At 52.5% G+C, this 25,019-nt stretch overlaps 1 protein-coding gene and 1 long non-coding RNA gene across 5 annotated transcripts in view; one reads left to right on the forward strand and one right to left on the reverse strand.

Moving 5' to 3' along the window:
- Positions 1-24,832, forward strand: part of FHL1 (four and a half LIM domains 1) — a 61,847-nt gene extending 37,015 nt beyond the window's left edge. Inside the window, exons 1-7 of one of the 4 annotated variants that reach the window (XM_058714596.1) lie at positions 12,659-12,788; positions 20,036-20,217; positions 20,468-20,642; positions 21,342-21,511; positions 21,961-22,147; positions 22,774-22,973; positions 23,324-24,832. In XM_058714596.1, coding sequence (XP_058570579.1) covers positions 12,767-12,788; positions 20,036-20,217; positions 20,468-20,642; positions 21,342-21,511; positions 21,961-22,147; positions 22,774-22,973; positions 23,324-23,407 — 1,020 coding nt within the window. In that variant the 5' untranslated portion in view covers positions 12,659-12,766 and the 3' untranslated portion in view covers positions 23,408-24,832. Of the gene's footprint in view, positions 1-12,658; positions 12,789-18,904; positions 19,076-20,035; positions 20,218-20,467; positions 20,643-21,341; positions 21,512-21,960; positions 22,148-22,773; positions 22,974-23,323 lie in introns of those variants that run through there. The other 3 variants (XM_058714598.1, XM_058714597.1, XM_058714599.1) reach the window with 3 other exon arrangements.
- On the reverse strand, positions 15,151-17,103 carry LOC131503137 (uncharacterized). Its single transcript, XR_009257337.1, has 3 exons — positions 16,986-17,103; positions 16,274-16,416; positions 15,151-15,770 (listed from the first exon to the last, which is right to left on the reverse strand). It is a non-coding gene; the product is annotated as an uncharacterized LOC131503137 (long non-coding RNA).
- Positions 24,833-25,019: the final 187 nt, after the last annotated feature.

Raw genomic sequence — 25,019 nt, forward strand, 5'->3', positions numbered from 1 at the left:
AATCCCCGTCATGGAGGTTGTCCGTCTTTTGCCAATGATCCGCTCCTAGATTTTATGGTGCGTGATAAATGGGCATATGTTTTTTGTGAAAATCGTGGGGTGTGAGTCATGCGAAGACTTGAAAAACGAGGACACCCTACCTGCTTCGGTACAAAGCCTGATATATGTATGTATTTTTCTCTTCTTTTAGAAATCTTTATTTTGATATTACTTTTCAGTTCATACAGTACCTGGGCACATGTGACTTAATGTAGTTCCTAAAACAATCTGACAAGGAAAGCAGGGCAGGTATTAATGTCCCCATTGTATCGACGGGGAAGGAAAATGAACCAACAGAGCCCGGGACTCTTCGCTGGCATTTCTGACTCCATGTCTATTGCTCGTTCCTTGAGTTACGAAACAACAAAGTCGTCAAAACATTCCTGGTCTTTGCATTAAATGAAAGCTTACAATTAATTTTTTTTTGTTTAATTTTTTTAACATTTATTTATTATTGAGAGACAGAGACAGGCCGTGAGCAGGGGAGGGGCAGAGAGAGAGGGAGACACAGAATCCGAAGCAGGCTCCAGGCTCTGAGCTGTCAGCACAGAGCGCGACGCGGGACTCGAACTCACGAACCGCGAGATCGTGACCTGACCCGATGTCAGACACTTAACCGACTGAGCCACCCAGGCGCCCCAAGCTTACAGTTAATTTAACTTGTATAGTGTTTTCTCCATTTTGACAAAGTTAGGTCGTAATTGGCTTTGAACTTGCTAAGCTCCTGAACTAATCTCTTCTCTGCTCGCTTCCTTGTCCACTGTGATCATTTATGTAGGCTTCAGCATTTATTTGTGAGGTTAAATGAGTAGACAGTTTGAATTAAAATTAATGTGGTTTTGCGATATTTATAACGCTGCTGGTTTCCCACACTGAATCGCCACAACACTGTGATGGGGATCTCTGTTTTAACGTCGAACAAAAACAGCTGGTAGCCATACTTCCCATTCGATTTGCATATATGACGCCGAATTATAAACATCAGCCCCTTTTCCTGAAATCCAAAGAGTTGACTTTTGAAGTGTCTGCCGTGAGATGGGAGTGCGGTGCTGGTGACCTTTCTTTTTCTCGTTAGTCCATAGAAGCAGGGAGGTGCGATCTAAGTTGGTAAGTCAGTGATGAATAGAACACGAGCCACCTGGCTTCGGTTAGTTACGTGACCTCGGAAAAACCAGTGCCCATTTCAGAAAAGACCGACTTCTGAGACCGCAGATGACCAGCTACTCTTATGCTGTCAAAAAGAAACACTCACAGGGTTAATGGACAACCCTGACACAGACAGAGTCGAGAAACCCCTAGCAGGTTTCTGTAAGGAAGGAAGATGGTGTTTTGTTTTCCCGGCAGGCCGTTTGAAGGTCAGACCTATGACTCAGAGCCGGACACTTTGGTGGTGGCATGCATCAGTGACCTGTTGCCAGTCTAAGATCATCCAGCAGGGCTTGTGCCCAGGGCTTGTGCCCCTCCATTATAACCTCTAGCCAAGGCGCCACCTTTCGTCTTTAAAAATAGATAAAAAGGAGCACAGGAACATCTGAAAATCAGATACCATGTGGACCTTGCAGCTTTTCAGCCTGCAGACTCGACGAACACTAAGTGCCTCCTTAATGTTGGGGCATAGATCGTCCCTCGCCGCCAGTCTGTCACAGCGCGGCGCCGTGTGAACCTATATGCACGTCGTCCGGATAAGTGTCTTACTCCGTTTCTTGTTTTGTAATTAACCGCGAGGCATTGTGGTTGGTGCAAGGAGCACTAGACTTGGAATCAAAAGCCACTTCCTCCCTGGGTGGCTCATTGACGGAGGGTAGCCTTAGCATAGTTGGCACGGGATTTCCACGTGGTCTGCTCTCTGCCTGGACAAAACAAATGTGCCATTTCAGTGAGCTTTCTTTGGTGGGTGCTTGCCTGGGCCGCTTGAGATCCCTTCGTCCCTTTCCTTTTCCTCTCTCCCTTCTCCTGGGAGTCACGACTCTTTCATGCATCTGACCCTGCTGCCTGTCAGAGGAAGGCAATCTGATTAAATTAATTTACGGCTTTTACTAGTTGGTTCATTCCCTGGTTTTGAACTTTGCATATTTCTCACAGCGTTGTTTGTAATAACAGACTGGAAACAAATGTCTGTCGATAAGGGACTGATTAAGAAAATTGTAGTGCATCGGGGGGCGCCTGGGTGGCTCAGTCAGTTAAGCATCTGACTTCGGCTCAGGTCATGATCTCGCGGTTCGTGAGTTTGGGCCCCGCATCGGGCTCTGTGCTGACAGCTCAGAGCCTGGAGCCTGCTTCGGATTCTGTGTCTCCCTCTCTCTCTGCCCTTCCCCTGCTTGCTCGCTCCCTCTGTCTCTCTCAAAAATAAACATTAAAAAAAATTACATATAAAAAAATTGTGGTATATCTACACAGTTGAATACCATATACGTCATAAGAGTGGATGCTCTTTCGGCACTAACAGGCAGAATTCGCTAAAATACACAGAATAGAAAAGGCAAAGTATAGGAGAGTACGTGTAGCACATCACCATCATGTTTTTAAAAAGGGAGAAAGAAAAAATATATACAGCTACATATTTTTCATATGCCCAGTGTCTCTGGAACCATAAGAAGACACTGGGATCATTGGCAACTAATGGAGAAGGGAAGTGCATGTTTGGGGACAGGCAGGAGAGGAAGACTTTTCAGTAAGTAATCTTTTGTACCTTTAGAAAAAAACATTTTAATATTCTTTCAATGTTCATTTATTTTTGAGAGAGAGACAGAGTGGGGGGGGGGAGGGCCAGAGAGAGAGGAAGACGCAGAATCTGAAGCAGGTTCCAGGCTCTGAGCTGTCAGCACAGAGCTGGATGCAGGGCTCAAAGTCACAAACCACGAAATCATGACCTGAGCCGAAGTCGGACGCTTAACTGACTGAGCCACCCAGGCACCCCAAAAACATTTTAATATTCAAAAAATAAAAGAAATCCATACACAAAAAAGAATGTTCAATAGTAGCATCATTCATAATGGCTAAAACGAAGAAACAGCTCGTGTCCGTCAGCAGGTGAGTGAACAAACACGGGGTGTATCCGTACAATGGAATACTATTGGGCAGTAAAATACAATGAAGTGCTGATTTATGCTACAGCATGGATGAAACTTGAAAACATGAGGCTTAATGAAAGAAGCCAGACACAAAAGATCACACATATTGTATGATCCCCTTTATACAGAAGTGTCCAGAATGGGCAGACGCACAGACAGAAAGTAGATTAGTGGTTGCCGGGAGCCTGGAGGAAAGGGAGGGTCTAGGGAGTGACCGCTGATGGCCACAGGGTGTCTTTCTTTGTGAAGAAAATGTTATGGAATCAGATGAGAGTGATGATTGCTCAACTTGATGAATATGCTAAAAATCACTGGAGTGTGCGCTTTGAAAGGGTAAATTTTATGGTGTGTTAAGTTGTGTCTTAATACATAAAATGAAAAAACAACTTGGAGTCAGGAACATGGAAACATGTTTTAAGAATCACCGTGAACACAGAAAACAATAACCTTACGTTTTCACCCATGAAATGTTTCCATTGGAAGATAGTTTACATAGGCTCACCGACAACACCAGAGTCCTTCATACCCTCTTAGCTACTTCCACAAACACGCGCCAGCGATCTTCCCATTTTATCGGGGGATACTGTTAACCCAAAAGAAGGAAGCCTGGATTGATAGAATGTTCAGTATGTGCGATTGAGATGCCGTGGCTGTGGGCCTTTCCCAGTCCATGGCACTGGGAGAGACGGGTATGGTGGGTTTGGCCAGAGCCTCAGAGAATCCTTTGGACCAGCCCTTTCTCTCCTTGGAACTGGCCCCAGAGGCACCCCTGCCCCGGCACTGCCTGCCTACTCCCAGGAGCTGCCCCCATTCCCTTTCTTTTATTTTCCTGGGTTGAGCTGAGTCACAGGGTTTCAGGAGCCCTTCCTGAAAGGAGGGAGACCGGTGGGCCTGACGGACAGACACAGTTCCTCTTCCAGGACTGCGTCACTGGCACATCGCAGGTGCCGTGGCCCCGTGAGCTGTCATCCAGCAGGACGGTTACCACCGTAGCATCCGGCCTGTCCGTGGGCTGGTCAGGTAACTGTTCTGTCAGTTCTCCCAACTCGGGTGCTTTAACCCGAATTCATCTAGGGGTGGACGTGGGGGGATGACCACAGTGTGCTTTTGGGCAGCAGTGGGATAGACGATGCAGCTTTCAGTTGTGCCGCCCCTGAGACCTGACGCCTTCCTGTGCTTCACTTAAGTCCAGTGTCCCCACAGGCAGTCTTCCCTCACGTCAGCTGCTGAGCCCTTCCTCTGCATGGCCTAGAAAGAGAGCTCTTGGAGATCCACGTCCTTGGCATTCATTCAGAATTAACTCACGTCAGGGGCGCCTCAGTGGCTCAGTTGGTTAAGCGTCCGACTTCGGCTCAGATCATGATCTCACGGTGCGTGGGTCGGAGCCCCGCGTCGGGCTCTGTGCTGACTGTTCGGAGCCTGGAGCCTGCTTCGGATTCTGTGTCTCCCTCTCTTCCCGCCCCTCCCCTGCTCGCACTCTGTCTCTCTCTCTCTCAAAAATAAGAAACATTAGAAATAGTCGCTAAATTCTTAGTGTAGTCTAATGCTTAACCAACATGTAAAAACAAATCAACTCCCGTCATACATACAAAAGTAACCTACGCTCTGGCCAGAGCTACTGTTTCTGATGCTATAGGTAGTCTCTTTTCGTCGGTAGCCTTCTTGGGCCAAGTTGAGATCAGAGAGGCAGTCCACGGGTGGCCTGACTCATTAAGGGCTTTCACTCAAGCAAGGCTTCGTTTGTTGTGTTGGAAAGTGTAATCATCCGTTGGGCTCACTAGGACCTTACTTGGTAGGAGGGATGTAGGAAAACTCCTTTCTCACCCCAAGTCTGAGCAGGTGACCTACACCTAGTGGGTCTTTTATTTTCACTAGAGGATCAAGAGAGCAGCCTTGTCTTTCCAAGGTGTCCCATCACCTGTCCCTAAACCGTCTACATCCATGTAGGATGTACAGCCGTCTTCTGGGCTGTTGTGCCTGCCAGAGGCTGATTCCTCTGAGGCCCTGGGACATGTCAGATTGTCCTCCTGTTGACGCATCAGGCTCATAACCCTCACAGTTGGGCTGTTACCTGTTTTTCACGTGTGCCCTGTGAACTGGTAAATTCGAAAAGAAATTTTTCTTTTGCAGGAGTCTGCTGCTTGGGAATCCTCATTTTTAAAGCATAATTGAATAAATAGCAAAATGTGCCCACTGGGTGCCAGCCACCGTTGTGCAAGGGTTTAGCGCTTTATTTCTCACAGCAGCCCTATAAACCTAGGCACTCCTGTTATCCCCATTCTGCAGATGAGCAAATTGAGTCACAGAGATGTAAGTAGAATTGGCTTGCACACAACCAGTAAGTGGTGGAGACCGGATTCGATGTGAGACGCTCTGGCTCCAGGGCTCGGGCCCTTTGCCGCTGCGGAATTCCCTTGAAACCGTATAAAATAGATCCACCCGTGTTAAACTCTGAGCACGCTCCACGTTGCTTGTCTTAGAACAGTGTTCGTTGTTCTGCCGATCGCCTATAAAATTAAGACTTGACTTTCTTCCACGGAAGCCCTCCAAGATGGCCAGGGGCCCGGTGGACGCCATTTTGTCTGAATTCCACCGAATGCAGCGGAGCAGTCGGCCGCCCATTCCACACCTGAGACAGGCCGGTCTTCCTTACACGTGGTACATATTTACCTGTGTGTTCTCTTCGACCGTCACACTGCTTGAAAAAGAACAAGAAAGGTTGGGATTTGAGATAAATGTGATGTCCTCTTTCCGAGTGCGTGACCTTTGGTGGCTTCAGCCACTCTAGCTGCAGACTGTTTCTCGTGTTCTATTTGCTGGACTTCGTGTTCCTGTCATTCTATTCATGTACCCGCTGCCTGGCACGGCGCGCGTACTGCTTGACTTCCAGAGCTTTGGAACTGTTTGCTCGGGCTCCTTGAGCATCAGCTGTTGTAGGAGGACCCTTTACCCCTCCATCAACCTGGACCTCCCCTGCCTTGCTCTGCGGCAGCTGCTGCGGCCCAGTGGGCCTACTTCAGACCTCAGCTGAAGTAGATGGTATCTGAGGAGACTCTCGCCGTAGCAGGAGAGAATCTAGAGTGTTTTACCTGTCCCCTAGTGTTGAGGTCTGTGACCTGGACACCGAGCCTCTGCCTATTACTCTCTAAAGTCAAGGGACCATAAAGCACGGTCCCGACTTGTACGCTGCCGTGAGTCAAGAGCCGTCGCTGGAAGCAGCTTGATGTGGCACAAGGGACGGGACACTGGGGGTCCGGACACTCTGGTTCTAGATCTGGAGCTGCCGATAATGCAGCGAAGCCGGTCATGTCCCATCTCTGGGCTTTAGTCTTCCCGTCTATGAAATGGGGTGGCCGGGCCGCTTGGTATCTAAGGTCGTTTGCAACTCTGCGTGACGACAGATGGGAAAACCAAAGCAGTCTTTGTGAAGGTGGCATCGTGCGTGGACCCCACTCGTTCTCCTCTGTCCCCACTGTGCACGGGTGGACAACACAAGCTGCTGGTTGGGGCGGTCACGTCATGGTAGGCCACCCACAAGATCACACTGGCCTTTACTCTGGTCTTCCTGTGGCGTTTTCACGGTATGACGCCCGTCCTCGCCAACAGAGTAGCTGTTCCCACAGAGAGCCATTCGCATTCGCGCTCTCAGACACGACTCCCTGGGGACCACCACCCTCCTGGTCTGCCTGTGAGCGTGTGCCTCGAATCTGGCTTGTGACACTGCTCAGGCAGACAAATGATGGCCCTCGGAGCAACTTGGCAGGTGGGGACCGAGCGAGGCTTTCACCTTAATGCCGTTTCAATCCTCCAGAACCCTGGATTGCCCCCTCTCAGTCAGTCAGCCTATCGCCTAACAAAATGGAGACTTCCTGAGTGACCCCCAGACCACTGCTTTGTCTCCTTCCTCCTGTGCCCCCACTGCCAGCCTGCGCCCCACTCAACAGGGGTTTCTGACCTTTGCCCTGAATTCCACGGCCGAGCAGGGGCATAATAAGGCAGGGTATTAATTACAGTCTTTTGGTAAATGGAGACAGATTATATGTTACGAGGTGAGATCCCCCATCAGGAAGCAGGGCTCACGAGGCATTATGATGATGCCTCTGGTCAAGGCAGTCGACCCGTTAACAGCCTTAAGAATAAAGACTAGGGTCATGGAATGTTTAGCCCTCGAACATCTATCAGAGGCTTGAAATGTCCATAACAGGTGGGCTTGGTGAATGCCAGGACTTAGCATGATTGAAAGGGTGTTTTGAGTCACGGCACATGGCAACATGGAAATAAAACAGATCTATCACAAGTGGATGGTAGAAATAGACTGGAAGAGAATTCTAACACCTAAAATATGACAAAGATTTATCCCTACTAGCTTCTCGGTTTCATGAAACGTTTATTTTCCTCTGATTGGAGATTCTGCATTTTATTATATGTTTCCTTCTGAAACTCTTCCTGGTTTCTGTTTCTTTGTTCCTATCGTTTTTTTCTTTATTTTCTCTTTTTTAAGTGCCATTTCAATTTTTTTTTTTTTTTTAATCTGAGATCACCATGGTGGCTTACTTTGAAAATCATTTGTTCAGCATTGTCCGCACTGGTGATTTCTGGTTAGAGGCTCAAAGATATCTATATATAGCATGTGACTGGGATCATTCCCCCATCTTGGTGAGAGTCTAGGAACAGTATAAGAGGGGGCAGACTTTGGGGACAGGAGACCTTTAAAACTATTCCTGGGGTGCCTGGCTGCCTCGCTCAGTGGACTATGTGACTCTTGATCTCAGGGTTGTGAGTTTGAGCCCCACGTTGGGTGTTGAGATTACTTAAAAATAAAATCTTTAGGGGCGACTGGGTGGCTCAGTCGGTTAAACATCGGGCTTTGGCTCAGGTCCTGACCTCACGGTTCATGGGATCTGTGCTGACAGCGCAGGAGCCTGCTTGGGATTCTCTCTCTCTCTCTCTCTGTGCCCCTCCCCACTCTCTCCCTCTTTCTCTCTGTCAAAATAAGTAAACTTCTAAAAAAACAAAAGCCAATGGGGGCGCCTGGGTGGCTCAGTCGGTTGAGCGTCTGACTTTGGCTCGGGTCATGATCTCACGGTCCATGAGTTCGAGCCCCACGTCGGCCTCTGTGCTGTCAGCTCAGAGCCTGGAGCCTGCTTCGGGTTCTGTGTCTCCCTCTCTCTCTGCCCCTCCCCCACTCATGCTCTGTCTCTATCAAAAAATGAATAAACGTTAAAATTTTTTTTTAAAAAGCCAAAATCTTTAAGAAAATTTAAAAAACTATTCCTAATCACACAAGGACATTTTCCAAGATCCAATGGTAGAGGCCAAGGCACGTGTTTGAATTCTTAATCTAGGAGTATTACAAGGAACCCATCCAAGGTTAATCGTGAGATGCTGGTCTTCTCTGGAGTGAATTAGCATTTTCAAGGCACTTGACTGTTTGCGGGGCCCTCCATTTCCTGCATGTTCCCTCACTGGTGGCAGGCCCTCCCCTTTCTTGGGGCCCCTTTCCTTTGCTCTGCAATCCAGACACCCCCTGGGGAGGCACAGTTCTGGGGGCTCGCTTTCCTTTGGATCTTGCGCGATGAAATCGCCCCGCATGTGGTTCTAGGGGGGCTCCCTCAGCTGACTCCCTGACAGATACGCCCTGAATTGTGACATTTAAGCCGTGACTTTGCACAATTTGCCTTGTCAGGAAGCAGAAGTACTCTTCCCACCCTAAAGATTAACAGGAACATGAGATGGGCTGAAGCTGCACTGGCCGAGAAGTGCTCTGGAGAGCCGACGTGGACTCCCAGCATATCAGGGTGCATGACCGGGTGCCTTCCTCCCGCCGCTGGGGTCACTCAGTAAGATCCCTGGCCGGAGGGACGAGTAGCCGGGCAGAGTTCTGTTGAGGGGAAAAACCCTGCTGAGTGTATGACTTAGTGGCAGGCGTGAGGAGGGGGAGGAGGGTGGAGCGTGACCAGGATGAACCACAGGTGGGCCCACAAAGACTCCGTGGCACGTGCCCGTCAGGCCCTTGCCCCTGGCCGTGACTAATGGCAGTAACTGAATAAGTTCGCAGCCATTTGGAAATTTCTTTGGTGAAAGAAAACTATGGGAAAGGGAGGAGGGTGACCACAAGCCAGGTGGCCGGGGCCGAGGAACCCCCGGGCGTGGGCCAACTGGGTCACGGAACTTGCCGTGTCTGCCTCGTGCGTGAAGTGTGATCCTCCCGTGGGGTGCTCCTGAAGTAGAGCGTCCGGGATTGGGTTGCGGTGTGCAAGTGCCTGCACACGTGACTCCCCGGGGCCCTCGCAGTTTTGCCTGGTTCTCTCCCGACGCGACAGCCCAGGGCCGTCCCGTGAGACGGGGCGAGCCGCTGACACCTCAGCAGAAGCTCCTCGTAACGGGCCACATAAAGTTCCCCGTCATCGCCCCGATCGCCCAGATCCCCGACATCCAAGGGCCCGGCGGCTCCGTCCCCTCCGGTCCCTCCCCGCGGTGACCCTCGTGGTGCCAGCCGCCACCTGCGATCATTTGTTCGGCCTCATCTGACGCCGGCAGGACCCTCGCGGGCTGTCTCCTGGCCCCCCAGACCCCCTTCCTCCGAGAGGTGCCCCTCTTACCGCCCAGCGGCCGGCCTTGTGGTGGCGTGCCCTTCCCTCCTGGTGTCACGTGTCCTGCTTCCCGCTCCCGGGCTCCCGCCCCCGCCGGGCCACGTGCCGCTTTGCTCACACCGCGCCTTTCCTCGGAAGGCCCCTCTTACCCGGCCTTCAGGGACCCGAGAGGTCACGTGTCATCACATCCGGCAGGTCTCACCAGCGCCCCCGGGCACACCCCTGCCTGCGATAAGGCTGGATGCCACCTTCCGTCTGCTGCGGTGACAGGTCATCTGTATGTTGCTGCTGAGCCACTTGGAAGATGGAACCATATGGTACTCTGGACCATATGGTACCAGAAAAACCCCTTGCACCGCATAGTAGGACATCCGCCGTTTACCTTATAAAGTAAACGACGGCAGGGGATGGGGTCACGTACAGGTGGAGCCTACAAGCCGACTGCGGAATAGCTGGAAGACAAAAGCGGGTAGATAGCCTCGGAAGCGAACGGTTCTCGGAGAGTTGCGTGCCAGAGGCAGCTTCGGGTTTTTGATGCCCGACACTCGCTGAAAAACCATCCTGACGCACGCCGCGCAGCGTGAGAGAATAGAAGGCCTGGAACGTGGCCCTCAGACAGTAGAGAGACCGGTTCGCCGAACAGCGGCCAGCCACGGCCACGGTAGATGAAGGCGCTCTGTAAACAGCACAGTGATTCTTGAGGAAACCACGAAACATCACGCTGTTACCGTGTAACGAACCTGGCTCAGACGCTCACGAGAGCCGCGGCTGCTGGGGCGTCTGCTAAACGACCGCCAGGGTTTCTGGGCCACCGACCCCAGGCGGGGCCGGGTCACCAGCTCTCTTCGCGAGGGACTGTGTCTCACCTCACCCGGGGCCCCTTCTGCTCTGGTTTTCCGCAAGCTGCAGCTCTGGCACTCGAGGCCGTGGGCGGCGGGGGGACGCGTGTCAGAGCAGGCCGGGGTCAAGCCTCCCGAGGTTCGAGAAGGAAGGCGGGGCCGACCTGGGGTGGAGGTGCCATCAGCCGCAGGCAGACTCGCCCGTGCTAGTCCTACACTTGCAGATCAGAAAGGAATTCTCTGGGTTGTGTATTTTCTCCCGTGTTTCGGGCAAAATAGGTTTGTTTGCCAGCTGGATGAGGCCATCACTGTGTCCATATTCTCTTGGGACGTTTCCAGATGCTAACTACTGCGCCTGCTGAGGGAACGCGCCCTCTCGTGCGGGGCTTGAAGCCAGAACTGGCTTCCTGGAGGAAGGCTCTACCTCGAAACGCACCTCGCTAAAATCTCGTTTCCGGTTCGTAACGGTCCATCATCTCCCGCAAGACGCACATATCTGCCAGGAGACACATTGACCTTTATTTCAGGGATGCGGCCGTTTCCCAAGTGGCCGGGCTCCCCGCAGCATTTCGCCAGGCCGCTGAGACAGGGGCCAGAGCGGGCTGGGGGGCACAGTGCCACCCCCCCTTCTTGTCCCCGACCGACTCCTGGACCCAACACGTGATAAATTTGCCTGTAACATCCCGGCTTTTATTGTTCTGTCATTTTCCAGCTAACGAGAAGTTACAAGTTCAGCTGTTGGAATAACTGTTTCATTAAACGTTTGGAGAAGTAAGAATCGTGAAACTCGGTGCCTGCGTGGCTCAGTCGGTTAAACGTCTGACTTTGGCTCAGCTCACGGTCTCACGGTTCATGAATGTGAGCCCTGCATCGGTTCTGATCCTCTGTCCTCCTCTCTCTTTCTGCCCCTCCCCCGCTCGTGGCGTGCATGTGTGTGCGTGTGTGTGTGTGTGTGTATGTGTGTGTGTGTGTCTCTCTCTCAAAAATAAATAAACATTTTTAAAAAGAATTGTAAAACTCAGCCATTCAGATGCCTGCCTTGATGTTCAGTGGCCAAAGGCACTTTTGAGTTCCAGGTGGGACCATGCTGAGGTTTGATGGGCACGTTTTGCTTCTTTTAATTCATTTTTCCACAGTTACTGTGGAGAATAAATCGAGGAAGGGGGTGGAGACAGGGGACAGGGAGCATGGTTGCAATTTGAAATAGGTCCAATGAGAGGCCACTGAAAGTGACTTGGAGCAAAAGCCTGGAAGGAGGTAGACGAGCAACTGTGAGAGGGCTCTGTGCGGGGGGGGGATTGGGGGGGGCGGGGGGGGGCAGCGGACTGTGTCGGGGCCTGAGGCCGGGCGCGTCTGGAGGGTGTGGAGGCCAGCGAGGAGGCCAGCGTGAGGCTGGAGCGAAGGGCGCAGGGAGGGTGCCAGGGATAAGGCCAGGCAGGGAACGGGCGTGGGGTCACGGAGGGACTTACAGGCCATCCTCCAGCTGTTACAACACGTTAGGTTGCCCTCTTCCTTTTCATCCGTATTTTTACTTTCGTTGTCCCTGATGCCGAAAAGCAGATTTCATTTGTGGGACAAAAGTATCCTCCTCGTGTACTTGGCGGCTGTATATGTGTATGTCTCTCATCTGACACGAAGGAGATGTGTGGCTAGAATCGCACCTTCAGGATTCTGCTGGTCTCTGGTACATACCAAGGAGGATGTAGACGGGGCCCCTGACCTCTCTATTCCTAGTGTCCAACGCCTTTTAATGACACCGGTTAATATAAGTCTGTCTCTTACGGTTATTTCTGTCATTAGCAGCACAAAACACTTCTTCGTAGGGCCCGAAGGAAGCTGTTTAGGCATATAAAGTGGATTAATAAGGGTGGCTCAGCGTTAAGCTATGCCAGAGCTGAGTCCAAATTTTATTCCGGTACAGGGATGACTTTCTATGTGGCCCTGGAGCTAATTTGGATGCTGAGTAGCTCCACAGGTATTTATATGTAGTGTTTGGTATTTTTACTGGGTCCTATTCTTCTCCCTCGGATCACCTAAAATGGTTAAGAATTTTCTAGTGGGATTAAGGTTGTGATCTCTGGGGAGGGGTGAGCCATCTGCTCTCGGTTATTTTTGTGTTAGCCGCTTCCCCTTAAATGTATGTTCACAAATGAGCCACAGCCTTATCAGCTGAGGTCGAGGGAAGACTGGTCTAGGTGCCGCTCCTGAACTTGGTCTCTGAGCCATGGCTTCCCATAGGCACTCAGGTAAAGCTTCATACTCTTGATCTTCCATCGAACACGGTTGTGTTAGGGCAGGGAATCCATCACTCGACTAAAAGATAGTTTTTGATGAACTGATTTTAGCCTTGTCTACATAATAAGTCCTGTCTGGTCTCTGCTCTGTCGCTGCCTTCTGCTGCTGTCTCCAACACTAAAGGCAGGTCGAGTGGCTTGTTCTTTAAAAATAGAAACTTATTACCATAGTTTACATGTTTTAGGACATCTTAGGAAACTGTAAAAGATAGTGTGAGGAACAATTGGGGGGGGGCGGTTAGCAATCTTTATTATTTATAACATACAGATGTTCGTCGCGACTGCCTTAAATCGAATTTCAAGTGTTTAGAAAAGGTCAATTGAATATAGAGCTGAAGGGAGAAATACTGACAACTGAGAAAGTCCATAGTGACTTACCACCTCTTTCCTTTTCTGAACGATGTGCTTAGTCTTTCTGAAGAGAAGCAGCTATGATCCTTTGGATGTGACAAGTAGGGTGGTCATTGTTCTCATCAGAAAAAGGGGCAACGTTTCCGAACCTCTAGCCCGTCCTTAGCGTGAGAGTCGTCTTCTTGTTTTGTAACCTGGCACAAAGGAAGCCCTTCGGCCATGGACAGACACCCAGGGAACGGGCTGAAGGACTGAAGGACGGGCCATCTCCCCAGAAAGCCCGGCTCTCTGAGGTCACCCGGCTGCCGGTCCCTCCTCCGAAGCCAGGAATGTCGCTGTGGTTCCTTTGCCCTCTGCCTTAGGAATGCTCCCCTTTCTTAGAGACAGGCACTGTGTCCTGTCTCCGGGCTTTCAGATTACAGGACAAGTTAATTTGGGGTGGCAGGAAAAACTCATTTTGAGAACTCGTGATTGCCCATCAGAATTTAAATAATGAGAATACTTTTAGAAAGTCTTCTTGGGTGTTTAAACACAAACGCACTGCAATGGCATTCCCTGCTTTGGTGAATTAATATGCAGTGTTTTTCTTGCTCCCAAATGTTGAAGAGCAGTTTTGCCCCCCACCCCCACAGGAGCCATTTTACAAACATGGCGCCACATGCCTGAGATTGTGGTAATTGGCCACCACGTCCGTTCTCCGGGTGCAGGCCGGCTATTCAGCTGTACTGGTTGTTCCAGTGGGCCTTGAATGCATGTCAACTGGTAGAGTAACTCCCCATTTTATTTACTTACTAAGTGACAGGATAGGAAAATACATTTAAAAGGTGACCTATTTACAGCACACCCAAGCCTCCAATTTTAAATCGCACAAAATCCTGACAGTATTCTTGCTTATATAAATCTGGAGGCTATAACAGTGACTAAATGAGACAGATTATTGACACCTTTTAGGTGTTTTTTTTATGTTTATTTTCGAGGGGGGGGGGAGAGAGAGAGAGAGCGAGAGAGAGCATGGATGGCAGAGGGGCAGAGAAAGAGGGAGCCACAGAATCCAAAGCAGTCTGCAGGTTCTGAGCTTTCAGCACATAGGCCGACGCGGGGCTGGAACTCAAGGACCGTGAGATCGTGACCTGAGCTGAAGTCAGACCCTTAACCGACTGAGCCACCCAGGCCTCCCCCACAAACGGTTTTTAAAACCAGGGACTATCATTTTGTATTGCATTTGATTTATAGGCCTGTGAAAGCAGAGAAGAGAGAGGTCCTCACAAAAAGAAAATCCACGTTGCCCCGAGATGGGCTTCGTATAGACAAATTAGAGGCTCAGGTAATTGGGTCAGAATCCATTTTCAGTGGCCATCCATATACTGAGAGGACATTTTGAGGACAGGAATTTATATTTTTGTTATTGAACACTTTCAGTCTGCAAAGTTATGTAGATCAGTGCCTTTACCCTTGGCCTTTCGAGTTGAGGACCAGGCTGGGGGTGGGGGGGTGTGTGGATGGGGAGGGAAGTAAGGCCATCTGCCATATTATACAGCCACTAGTTCCCTTCACCGGCCACTGCCCAGTGGGTTATACGTACTGCCCCAGGAGTCTTTTCTCGGGGCAGGGATGGAAAATGAAATGGTGGTGTGAGCGAGTAATCAAACTGGGTTGGCTTCTTAAAATAACTGAAAATGGCAGCCAGAAGATTTGGTCAAGGGGGAAACTTGAACGTTGCATACTTGTTGTGACCACCAAACGACCGCCTGCTGCTCCCCCACCGCTAGGAAAACTGAAAACGCACGTCCTGCTGCTGCCAGGTCGGAAGCACTCGTTTTCTGATACACAAGCTGGAAGGTGCCCACATAACACGCCCAACATTAAGAAAAGCTTCGTATATGGACAGAGTAATACTCGCATAGAATCTAGCCTGGTGGAAATCCAGGGGCACCTAGTTTTTGTTTAATAATCTCTATCCAACCCTCCTGTTACCGGGTATAATCTAAAACTGTTTATCAGTGACCCAAAGGAGATTTATGAGTTTTTCTCTGAATGTAGCATACAAGTGAGGTTGCACGTAGCATTGAATCGTTCCGTACGTGTTCTGTTTTTAAGGGAAAGAAACACTTTCTGATTTCCTATGAGATTCTATGAAAGACTGCTTTTCAGCCATGACTCATGAACTCCGTCTCATTGCAGCCAGTCAGGTATTTACTCCCAAACGTCTGACAACACCTCCAGGTGCGTTAGTGTGTCCGCCACACAAGCGTCCTATTCATCGGCCAAGGCCTCGCTCCATTTGTCAAACATTCTCAGGAAAGCGATCTATCCTTTCTTTAGAAGCCAGTATTTATATGCAGAGTGACTAACGGACTGGTATGTTGGACTTAGCAATTAACAGACCAGAAATAGCCCCAATTTTTTTCTTCCGTCCGGGTTGCTGTTCGTTGTTTACACTGTGCACCATACTCCTCAGGGAGAGCACATCGAAGAATGTCGCTTTGCTCGAAGATTCACGGTTTCCTTAAATCTTCCTATTTCGAACCACTCGGGCAGGAGGGGAACGATGGGTATTAGCAAGAAATACATGAGACAATACACCTCAAAACACAAGCAAGATTATTAAGTATGAACTGAATCTTCTCTCATGAGAGGTTCATAGTTCTAGAAATGTCGCGCCATCACGTTTCTCCTTCAGTGTGCACACGAGGGAACCGAAAGCCAACGCTTTTTTATTGAGACACTGAGGTTTATGTAGGCACCTCTTAGCATGTTGGCTGTAGTTCAGGAATTTTCTGGAAGAGGAAGCTTGTTGATTAAGGGAAGGACGATGTGTCTTTTTGAAGCAGGCACAGCAAGAAAGGCTACCACCTTGGAATAAGTATCTAAGATGGGATCACCCGGTCACAACTCCGATGCATTCGAACCCGCTGTCTCCGTAAAGGACTGTGGGTCAGACATCAGCACCTTAGGGTGGCAAGAGCTGTGCCCTGATTTTTAAAAACAAATATCTGTTATAAAATGCTTTTGATAAAAGAGCTTTGGAGGAGCTTAGTGGCGGTGACTTCTCTCCCCCACCCGTCCGTCCACAGGCACATACTTACTGTATGACTGGTGTACTCAGGGCCTGCGATTAGGTCCGCGGGACTCCTAGTACGTTTGGAACCTTCTTCTGTGATAGAGAAGCCTCGGCCCTGCCCTGCATATGCACCCGGCTCACACCTCCAGGTTAAGATCCGTCACAGAGCTGCCAGAGGGCAAACGCGTGGTGACAAGGACGGGCGGGAAGGGAGGGAGCATTGTCATTCTGTGTATCCACTATTACCAGTGATGACCCACGATGCCCTTTCCCAGATAACGGCAGGGGGTCTGGGGAGACAGCTCGGGATGCTAGGGAAGGGGAAGGTTAGGCGGCTTCATACTTCGCGGTCTGGGAAATGGCTAAGGGGATTAAAAACCGTATTCCCTATGAGATAAATGCCTTAAGTATATGCAATTCAGGAAGATTAAAGTGAGCCTCAAAGACCAGTTAAAACGCTACCTTCATCCCCCCCCCCACCCCATTATTTCTGACATCGGGGAAGGAAGGCAGGCAGGCAGGCGCCCAGCTTTTCCCGCCCCACGAAGTCGAGACTGCGCTGCGGCTTGTTTCGGTGGTGCCACGAACCCGGGCGCTCGCGGTCTTTTAGGAACCCGTGTGTGTGTCGGCGCCGTCGTCTGTACGCTGTTGTCTTAGAATCGGTAACTGCTCTGAAGATGAGTGGTAGCCACATCCCTCCCCGTTGCACACCTTCACATTTGACCCAGAGTTACGACCTGGTACATATCTCGTCGGCCGGAATCTAGTACTCCGACTTCCTCCTGGGCATGCTACGTGAAGGCTTGCCATAGTCTGGGACCAAATAATCCTAAATTGAGAAAAACACTAGGTAAGCTAATTCAGGTTGCCCGGAGTTCCACTTGATTGGAATTATTGCAAAAAAAAAAAAAAAAAAAAGAACTAAAGTTCATGGGCTTGACATCGGCATTGCTAACATGCTTTAAGTATTTCCAGCCTGTTTACTTACTAGGCAATAAAGCCAACGCTCCCAGAAGTGCCTATTTTATCTTGACGAATACGTGTTTCCGCACACACGAAAAAGGCCCGAGTCCACTGTGGAAATCAGTTCTGAGAGGATATGCCCTTTGAAATATGTCCACGTGGGCGCAGCCTCTCTGGGTTTAAGTGTACGGGGGCGGGGAATGTAAGCTGACCCTGGGCTTCTCCTACGACAGGGAGGAAAACAAATAATAATGCCTAAAAGCCAGGGCTCGAAAACACTAAGAAGTGGGACTCTCCATAGAGGCACCATTAACTCGGGGCGAGCTATGTCATGTTCCCTTTGCTGGGTTCAAGACCCTCTGCTAGAGGGCCGATAGCGTGGCGTGCAGCCGTGCGGACACGACTCCCACTTCTGACGCACTCTGGTACCTTCCACAGTCCGTGGTGAGCCATGGCTTATGTCATCGGCTGGATGCCTCGGAAGTGTGAGCCAGTCGTGTTCTAGAACTATGAAAGTGAGCAGTGAAGAACTTGGCATCGGTAAGATGACAGGTTCTCAAAGTATGTGGTTTTGAAGTGAGAAAGGCTTGGCAGGTATGCTCTCCCTGGTACCGTGAACCACAGCGGTTTCCCTTCTCTCCAAACCTCGGACTGCCCGAACAGGACTCACTGTGTCGCCTGGTGTCTGTTTGCCGTGTGACACCGGCGCCTTGATGTTTAGCTTAAAGCTAGGGCTCTGACATACCACGAGCCGGGGCTCCCTTCGGGAGGGACTCTATATGGGACTTAACGCTTAGAAGTATTTGGAGGTCATCTCCTCTTTGAAAGACATCGGAAGAGTGACAGGAAAATGAGCGCGGCCCAGAGTTGTCTTCTAAATAGAGACTTCGGTGAGGGAGGAGGAGGAGGGACGTTCAAATATGGTCCAGGAAGATAGTCTCCGAAGGGCTAACCCAGCCGTGACTGCTCGCCGCGCAGGAAGCCAGTGCTGTCTAATCTTACAAATTCTAATTTCCTGCCAAATGGTATTTAGGAGCCACTGATAATTTAATTTCCTGGCATTACTGTTACTGGAGATTTATTTAGTTTCTCTGCTCAGCTCTTAACAAGAAAGTAAATCTTTGTCGGGTGCAAGGTTTCAGTATAGAAGAGCTAACGAGACAGGGGTTTTAGGGGACAGGTGAAGGGCCAGCAGGAATGAACGGAGGGTGACTGCCAGCGTGCGATCACGGTGACGGGCACTTTGTTTGCACGGAGGCCGATGGCAGTTTAAAAGCTACCTTACGTAAACGGTGCACAGTTCAAGGAGACAGACCTTGGTTTCACTTGTGCCTCTACTTTTCGTTTCTAACCCAGTTTACGTAAGGGAACGTCCTGGTTTTCTTTGGGGGACAAGGTGCCAGTAAGAGCCATCCTCCGGTCCCGAGAAACCTCTGAACTGTGGCACAGCGGGCTCAAGCAACTGTCTTTGCCCCAGAATGCCTCCCGCTGGCGGCAGCGGCTCATTCCCAGGAGGCGAGGGGGTGTGTCTGAGGGTCGCTGGGGCGGGGGGGCCCGAAGCCGGCCCCGAGCGCCCCCCCCCCCCCCCCCCCCCCGCCCAGGGCCCTGTGCCTCCCGGGCCGGCCGCGCGCTCCGCTTGTTTGGCAGCCTGGCTTCCGAAACGCACCCAGTTGTGAGTGAGAGTTCAGCAGCCTTCCCGAGGCGGCTCCGAGACGCAGGGTGTGGTTTCCTTAGCTCACTCTCTGCTATTTGGTTGCCGGTGGCAACAGGATCCAAACAACTCGGACATGTGTTTGTATAAAAAAACCTGGGACCGGGCCGCACAGTGGGAGTCTGGGGCCGCCGGGCCAGTGGAAGAGCTGCGGTGAGTACCGGGGCCTCCCGGCCGTCTTCCCTCACTCGTCTCCAGATGACACTCTGCAGATGACACAGGGGCATTTGCTAGCACGGGAACCGCGCTTATGGGGAGCTGGGAACAGCATCTCCGTTCTGGTGTTTCCTGTGCGATTACATAACTGCTGTCTACGGAACCCACGTTCGTTCGGGCGGAGGGGGGAGATCGGCATTATGTTTAAAGAAGTCGGGAGCTAATAGAAACCCCCATTTGGTACCTTTCTGGTGGCGGGACGAACAGAGCACCTCGGCAGTGCCGCAAGCTTCGGTGGGGGGGGGGGGTGGGGGGCGCTGGGGGACTCGGGTGGCTGTTCCTGTGAAGGCAGTGGGAGGGGTTCTTCGAATGATCGGCTTAACACTTTTTTTTTAAGCCTGCCCCCCCCCACCATAGATCCTATTTTTAAAGTTGCAGTTTTTAAAACAAATGTCCTAAGTCACAAACTTGCTTGAACCAAGGGGGGACTTGATGTGGGCATGCCCCAAACTGGCAGGTCACTGTGCCGAGTGTTCACAGTCGTAGACTTCGCCGGTCCGGACGGACGGAGAACGCCGTTGTGAGAAGTCCGCTCTGGGGCCCCGGCTTGGGCCCCGGGGCCGTGAACTGCGGTGGACGGAACTCCTCGGGGTCCCTTCAGGGATTTAAAAGTGTTCTGGCGGATCTAAAGGAGGGAGCGAGGCCTCGGAGGCTGGCGAGGGAGGGCCTGGCACGCAGCGGGCACCGCTGCCAAGCAGCCCGCCTCCGGGATGCGGCCCGTATCCCCTCTTGTCCCCCCCACCCCCGCCCCATCCGGCCCCCTCCTCCCGCCGGCAGGGCTCTCTCCCAAGGCCCCGGGGGCCTGTCTCTTCCCAGGTCCTAGTGAAGAGTGTGGGGTCGGGGCACCGCGCGCACCGTCCTCCCGGGGCTCATTTGCCCGGCCCGTTGCCCCCGCAGGTCCCTCCAGCTACAAGGTGGGCACCATGACTGAGAAGTTCGACTGCCACTACTGCAGGGACAACCTGCAGGGGAAGAAGTACGTGCAGAAGGACGGCCACCACTGCTGCCTCAAGTGCTTCGACAAGTTCTGCGCCAACACCTGTGTGGACTGCCGGAAGCCCATCGGCGCCGACTCCAAGGTAACGGTGGCCCCGGGGCGTGTGGGGGTTGGGGGGGGCCCCCCCGACGGCAGTCCGAGGCGGGGCCTGCTCGTATTTCACAAACTCCTGGGCGCCCCTCGTGTTGCTCACAGTGTTACTCACAGGAACGTTGGCCTCGGGCTGTCCCAGTCTCGGTGGGGGGCCACCGCCCCTGACACCCCCCCCCGCCCCCCCCCCCCCCGGGCCCCAGCACCACTCACGGCAGCCACCCCATCTGCTCGGTCCCCAGGAGGTGCACTATAAGAACCGCTACTGGCACGACACCTGCTTCCGCTGTGCCAAGTGCCTTCACCCCTTGGCCAACGAGACCTTTGTGGCCAAGGACAACAAGATCTTCTGCAACAAGTGCACCACTCGGGAGGACAACCCCAAGTGCAAGGGGTGCTTCAAGCCAATCGTGGCAGGTAGCGCCCCCTCTCCCTCCCCGGCAGCCAGGGAGGAGGCCCCGAGGGCGGAGATGATGCCGGGTGCTCGCGGTGGTGGGGTGATGCTGCTGCGAGCCGTGCTTAGATTTTAGCGTATATATGCACGCATATATATACACGTATATCTGCGTACACATATATGCTCGCACACACGCACACACTCGGCAACTAAAGAACACTGGAGAGAGCCGTCTGTGGCAAGAGAAAGAAGTGAAAAGTATGTAGCGCTTTCTCATTTGGGTAGAGTAAGTGATCAAAGCATGCGCCCTCCTGGGTGGAATTCTGGGCCAGCTGCCCCCTCTGCCCCTCCCCCCAGCGAGTCTCCAGGTCTAGTCCGCAAAGGCCGCCGTGGGGGTGGGGCGGGGATTCAGCCCCTCCCCCCATCCTGAAGCACTGCTGCCGGGGTCCCCTTCCCCCGGACCACAGGAGTCTGGGTCTGCACAACCCCAGCAGGACGGAGGGGAGAAGCCCTCCCCTCACCCCCCACCTCCCGCCGTGGATAGCACAGCTGGGGGCGAGCATGAGGCCCGTAACTGTGCAGGGCCTGTGTGCCCTCCCCTCTGGAGGCCCGGGGGGGGGGGGGGGGGGCCGGGGGGGGGAAGGGGGGGGTTGCGGGCTGAGCGGAAGCAGCCCCCTGCAGGGCCCTGTCAGCCGGGCTGTGGATGGCTTTCCCCGCAGGAGATCAGAACGTGGAGTACAAGAAGACCGTGTGGCACAAAGACTGCTTCACCTGCAGCAACTGCAAGCAAGTGATCGGGACCGGAAGCTTCTTCCCCAAAGGGGAGGACTTCTACTGCGTGACCTGCCACGAGACCAAATTCGCCAAGCACTGCGTGAAGTGCAACAAGGTACGCTGTCGAGGGAGCTCCGCGTTGACTCGTTTCTGGAAGTGTTTGACAGTTGGCAGAGCACTTGCACACACACTATCCCATTCCATCGTCACGACGGCCCTGCGACGTGGGAATTATTATTCCCGTGTTGCAGACGGGGACGCCGTGGCGGTAGAAAGCGGCGCCCGGGGCCAAGTCGGGCTGTCCTCGGGCGGGCGGCCCCGGCTCTAGAGGGCCCGCCTCCACCCCCTAATCGCCGTGTCACCCCACGCAGGGGCCCGCCTTCTCTGAGCTTCGGTGTCTTCGTCTGTAGCTCGGGGGTAATAATCGCACCTGCCTCCCATGGCCGTTGTGGCGATCAAATGAGATACTGTCTACCAGAGCGCCCAGCACAGTGCCTGGCACGTAGTAGGCATTCAACAAAATGGTTGTTGAATCTGAATCCGGTGCTACACTCCCTGGTCTAGGCCATCACATCTGGAGGAATCACTTACCAGGATCAGCCCTGGCATGCCGAGTGCTTTGTGTGTGTTACCTGCTCTAAGAAGCTGGCTGGGCAGCGTTTCACCGCTGTGGAGGACCAGTATTACTGCGTGGATTGCTACAAGAACTTTGTGGCCAAGAAGTGTGCTGGATGCAAGAACCCCATCACTGGTAGGCTAAAGAGTCCTTGCTAAGTCTGCCAGGCTAGGTCTTGCGCATGGTAACCATCTCTCATTTTCCTACGCCGTCGGTTTCATCCACAAAGGCCCCACAGAATGTCCTGTCCCCCTGCCATTGTGGTCCCGAAGGCCCCCCCCCCCCGAATAGTTTGGATTCTCCCCCAGGCCAGCTTAGCCTTTGCAATACAGAACACCTCCTGACTACTGCTGACTAACGACGCTGCCGGAGTTCACGAGCCTGAGACCCACGGCCATGGCCACGGGCAGGCAGGCACCGCGTGTGGCGGTGGGAGCGGCGGTGGGAGCGGGGCGGGGGGGGGGGGTGGGGGGAGTCCGGCGGGGAAGGGAGAGGAAAGGGGGGCGGCTCAGGCCGGCGGGAGTTGGGGGGGAGGGGGGGGAGGCTGCGAGCGGCAGGCGGGGATTAGAGCACCCCTAGCGGCAGGCTAGCTCAGAGGTGGCTGCGGGCAGCTGTTTGGCGATCAGAAGCAGAGCTGATCACTTCATTCCTCCTCACGCGGCCGCGATCCACGTGCCCCGGGCCCTTTCCCCGCCTCCAATTTTCCCATCTCCCCGGGGAGCCTTGAAATGTACATTTGAGAAGACTTTTGCCATCCTCAGGGAAAAGGACTGTGTCAAGAGTGAGCCACCCAGTCTCTAAAGCTAGGAAGCCCCCAGTGTGCCACGGGAAACGCTTGCCTCTCACCCTGTTTCCCAGCGCCAACCTCCGGGGCAGGCATCCGGGTGGAGAGAGGACTTGTCCCTCGTGGGTGGTGGTTCTTTATAGAAAAAATCGAAGCTTAGCAGCTCCTCGAGGCCCGGTAAGTGCACACCCCGCGAACAGCCCAAGTTTGCCTCCTGGTGGCCACTTTGATGCCATGGCCCTAAATCAAAGAAACTGGTTATGCTGGGAGGTCGGTGCGTGTCACAGGGCGATAGCGGTGGCATGGGAATGCGGGTTCGCGGCTGAGTTCTGGCATCTCCTCAGGTCCTCGCGAGCCGTAGCAGGGTGGCGGCGACGCGGGGGTCGGTGCGCAGCGGAGGGCGGCCGGGGGCCGGGCAGACGCTGCCCCCGCGTGCTTGTCGGCTCCGTGAACGGGCAAGGCGGCGCTCGGCCTCCCGCCTGTGCCCACTCAGCGGCCTCCTTTGTTTTCTTTTGTCGTTTCCCCAGGGTTTGGTAAAGGCTCCAGTGTGGTGGCCTATGAAGGACAATCCTGGCACGACTACTGCTTCCACTGCAAAAAATGCTCCATGAATCTGGCCAACAAGCGCTTTGTTTTCCACCAGGAGCAAGTGTATTGCCCCGACTGTGCCAAAAAGCTGTAAAGCGACAGGGGCTCCTGTCCTGTAAAATGGAATCGAGTCTTGTTCTTGTGTCCTCGCCCTCTGCCCTGCACCACCCGGAGGGCCAGAGCGGCCTCTCACCTCTAAAGTTGCTTCCTCTGTCTTTGCTCCCATTTTACAGTATTACTCAGATACGGGCACGCAGTGGTCACACTAGGATGTAGCGGCGCGGCCACTTCTCCGCAGCTGCGGTGAAAACACAAACACGTAGATAGGTTGACTCTTCTGCATGTTTATCATAGAGCAGAAACGTGCTCACCATTTAGCTGCTTAGTGACGTGAGCGAGAAGCGTAACACATAAAGCCCCCGCTGAGATGCGTCTCGTGGCTCAGCTGGGACCCACCGTGTCCTCAGGACACGCAGGAGTTGCAGCGGCTGCTCCAACTCGGCTGCTCACCTGTCTGTGAGCAGAGAGCGAACTTAACAAATTGCATGGTTGAACCTCCTCCTCGAAACCTTCCTGCTGTTCTTTTGTGCTCTCAAACGACTAATACGAATTTCCAGAAAGTTAACATTTGAACTTGGCTGTAACTCTAAACTGACCTTTCCCCCGTACTAACCTTCGAGTTCCCCGTGTGGCGTGTTTTCTGAACGTTCCCACTTTCAAGCGGGGAACGGGCAGGTGATTTGGAAAGTGTAGGCAGACCTGAGAAAACGAGCCTGTTTCACAGGAACATCGTCACGGCGACTACTTCTGCAGGCTTAACAAAACTAACCCAGCTGCCCTTTTTCTTTTTCTTTTTTAATACTCTCGTTTTAATTCATAGTAACGTAGTTTATGGGTTTGGAGACTTGCATGTCGATATTTTAGCCCCTTCGAACGTTCCTGCGGTTTTGAAATTCATCCTGCCGAAGTAACCGTGACACTCTAGCGGGGGGTAGCTGAGCAGGCGCCAGGACTGTCATTGACACGGATAGGACTTTTCCAAACAGCGGCTAGAGTGGAGTCCCTTGTAGCATAGTAGTTGTCTGCTCTTTGTCTGTGTGCTCAAGAGGCCCGCCAAGTCCCTTTTCTTGTGATTTTTAGGACTGTCCCTCAAGAGCTCAGCTGGATCTCTGGGGGAGCGGCTGCCACCCTCACAGGCACAAGCGGATTCCCACGCAGTGCTTACCTGAGATGCAGGCTCACCTAACTTACCGTATTCTTATCAACATTGTTCTATTACATAGTATAATGAGACAGTATCAAAAGTAAACATGTAATGACAGTGCATATTAACATTCTCGTAGGAGTGGTTAGACAAGCCAATGCCTCATTTCTACATTTTGTCATTAGCTGTTATCCTAAAGTTTCAGTGTACCCTTACGGAAATAAAGCAGCATATAAATAAATAACGCCTCGTCTTTTAATTCTGCCCATGGAGTTGCTGTAAGGGGACACCATTGCTCTCAGACCCTCGATGACCGCTTTCCTTCGAGCGCGTACTCTGTTCGGAGCAGTCGCACAGAGCAGAGGAATTTAGAAGCGGACTGAAGCCCGCAGCAGCACTCGGGTCCGGTCAAAAACCACCACGCCCCACGC

This window comes from Neofelis nebulosa, chromosome X, assembly GCF_028018385.1.
Source record: "Neofelis nebulosa isolate mNeoNeb1 chromosome X, mNeoNeb1.pri, whole genome shotgun sequence".
In the NCBI taxonomy this organism is placed as follows: domain Eukaryota; kingdom Metazoa; phylum Chordata; class Mammalia; order Carnivora; family Felidae; genus Neofelis; species Neofelis nebulosa.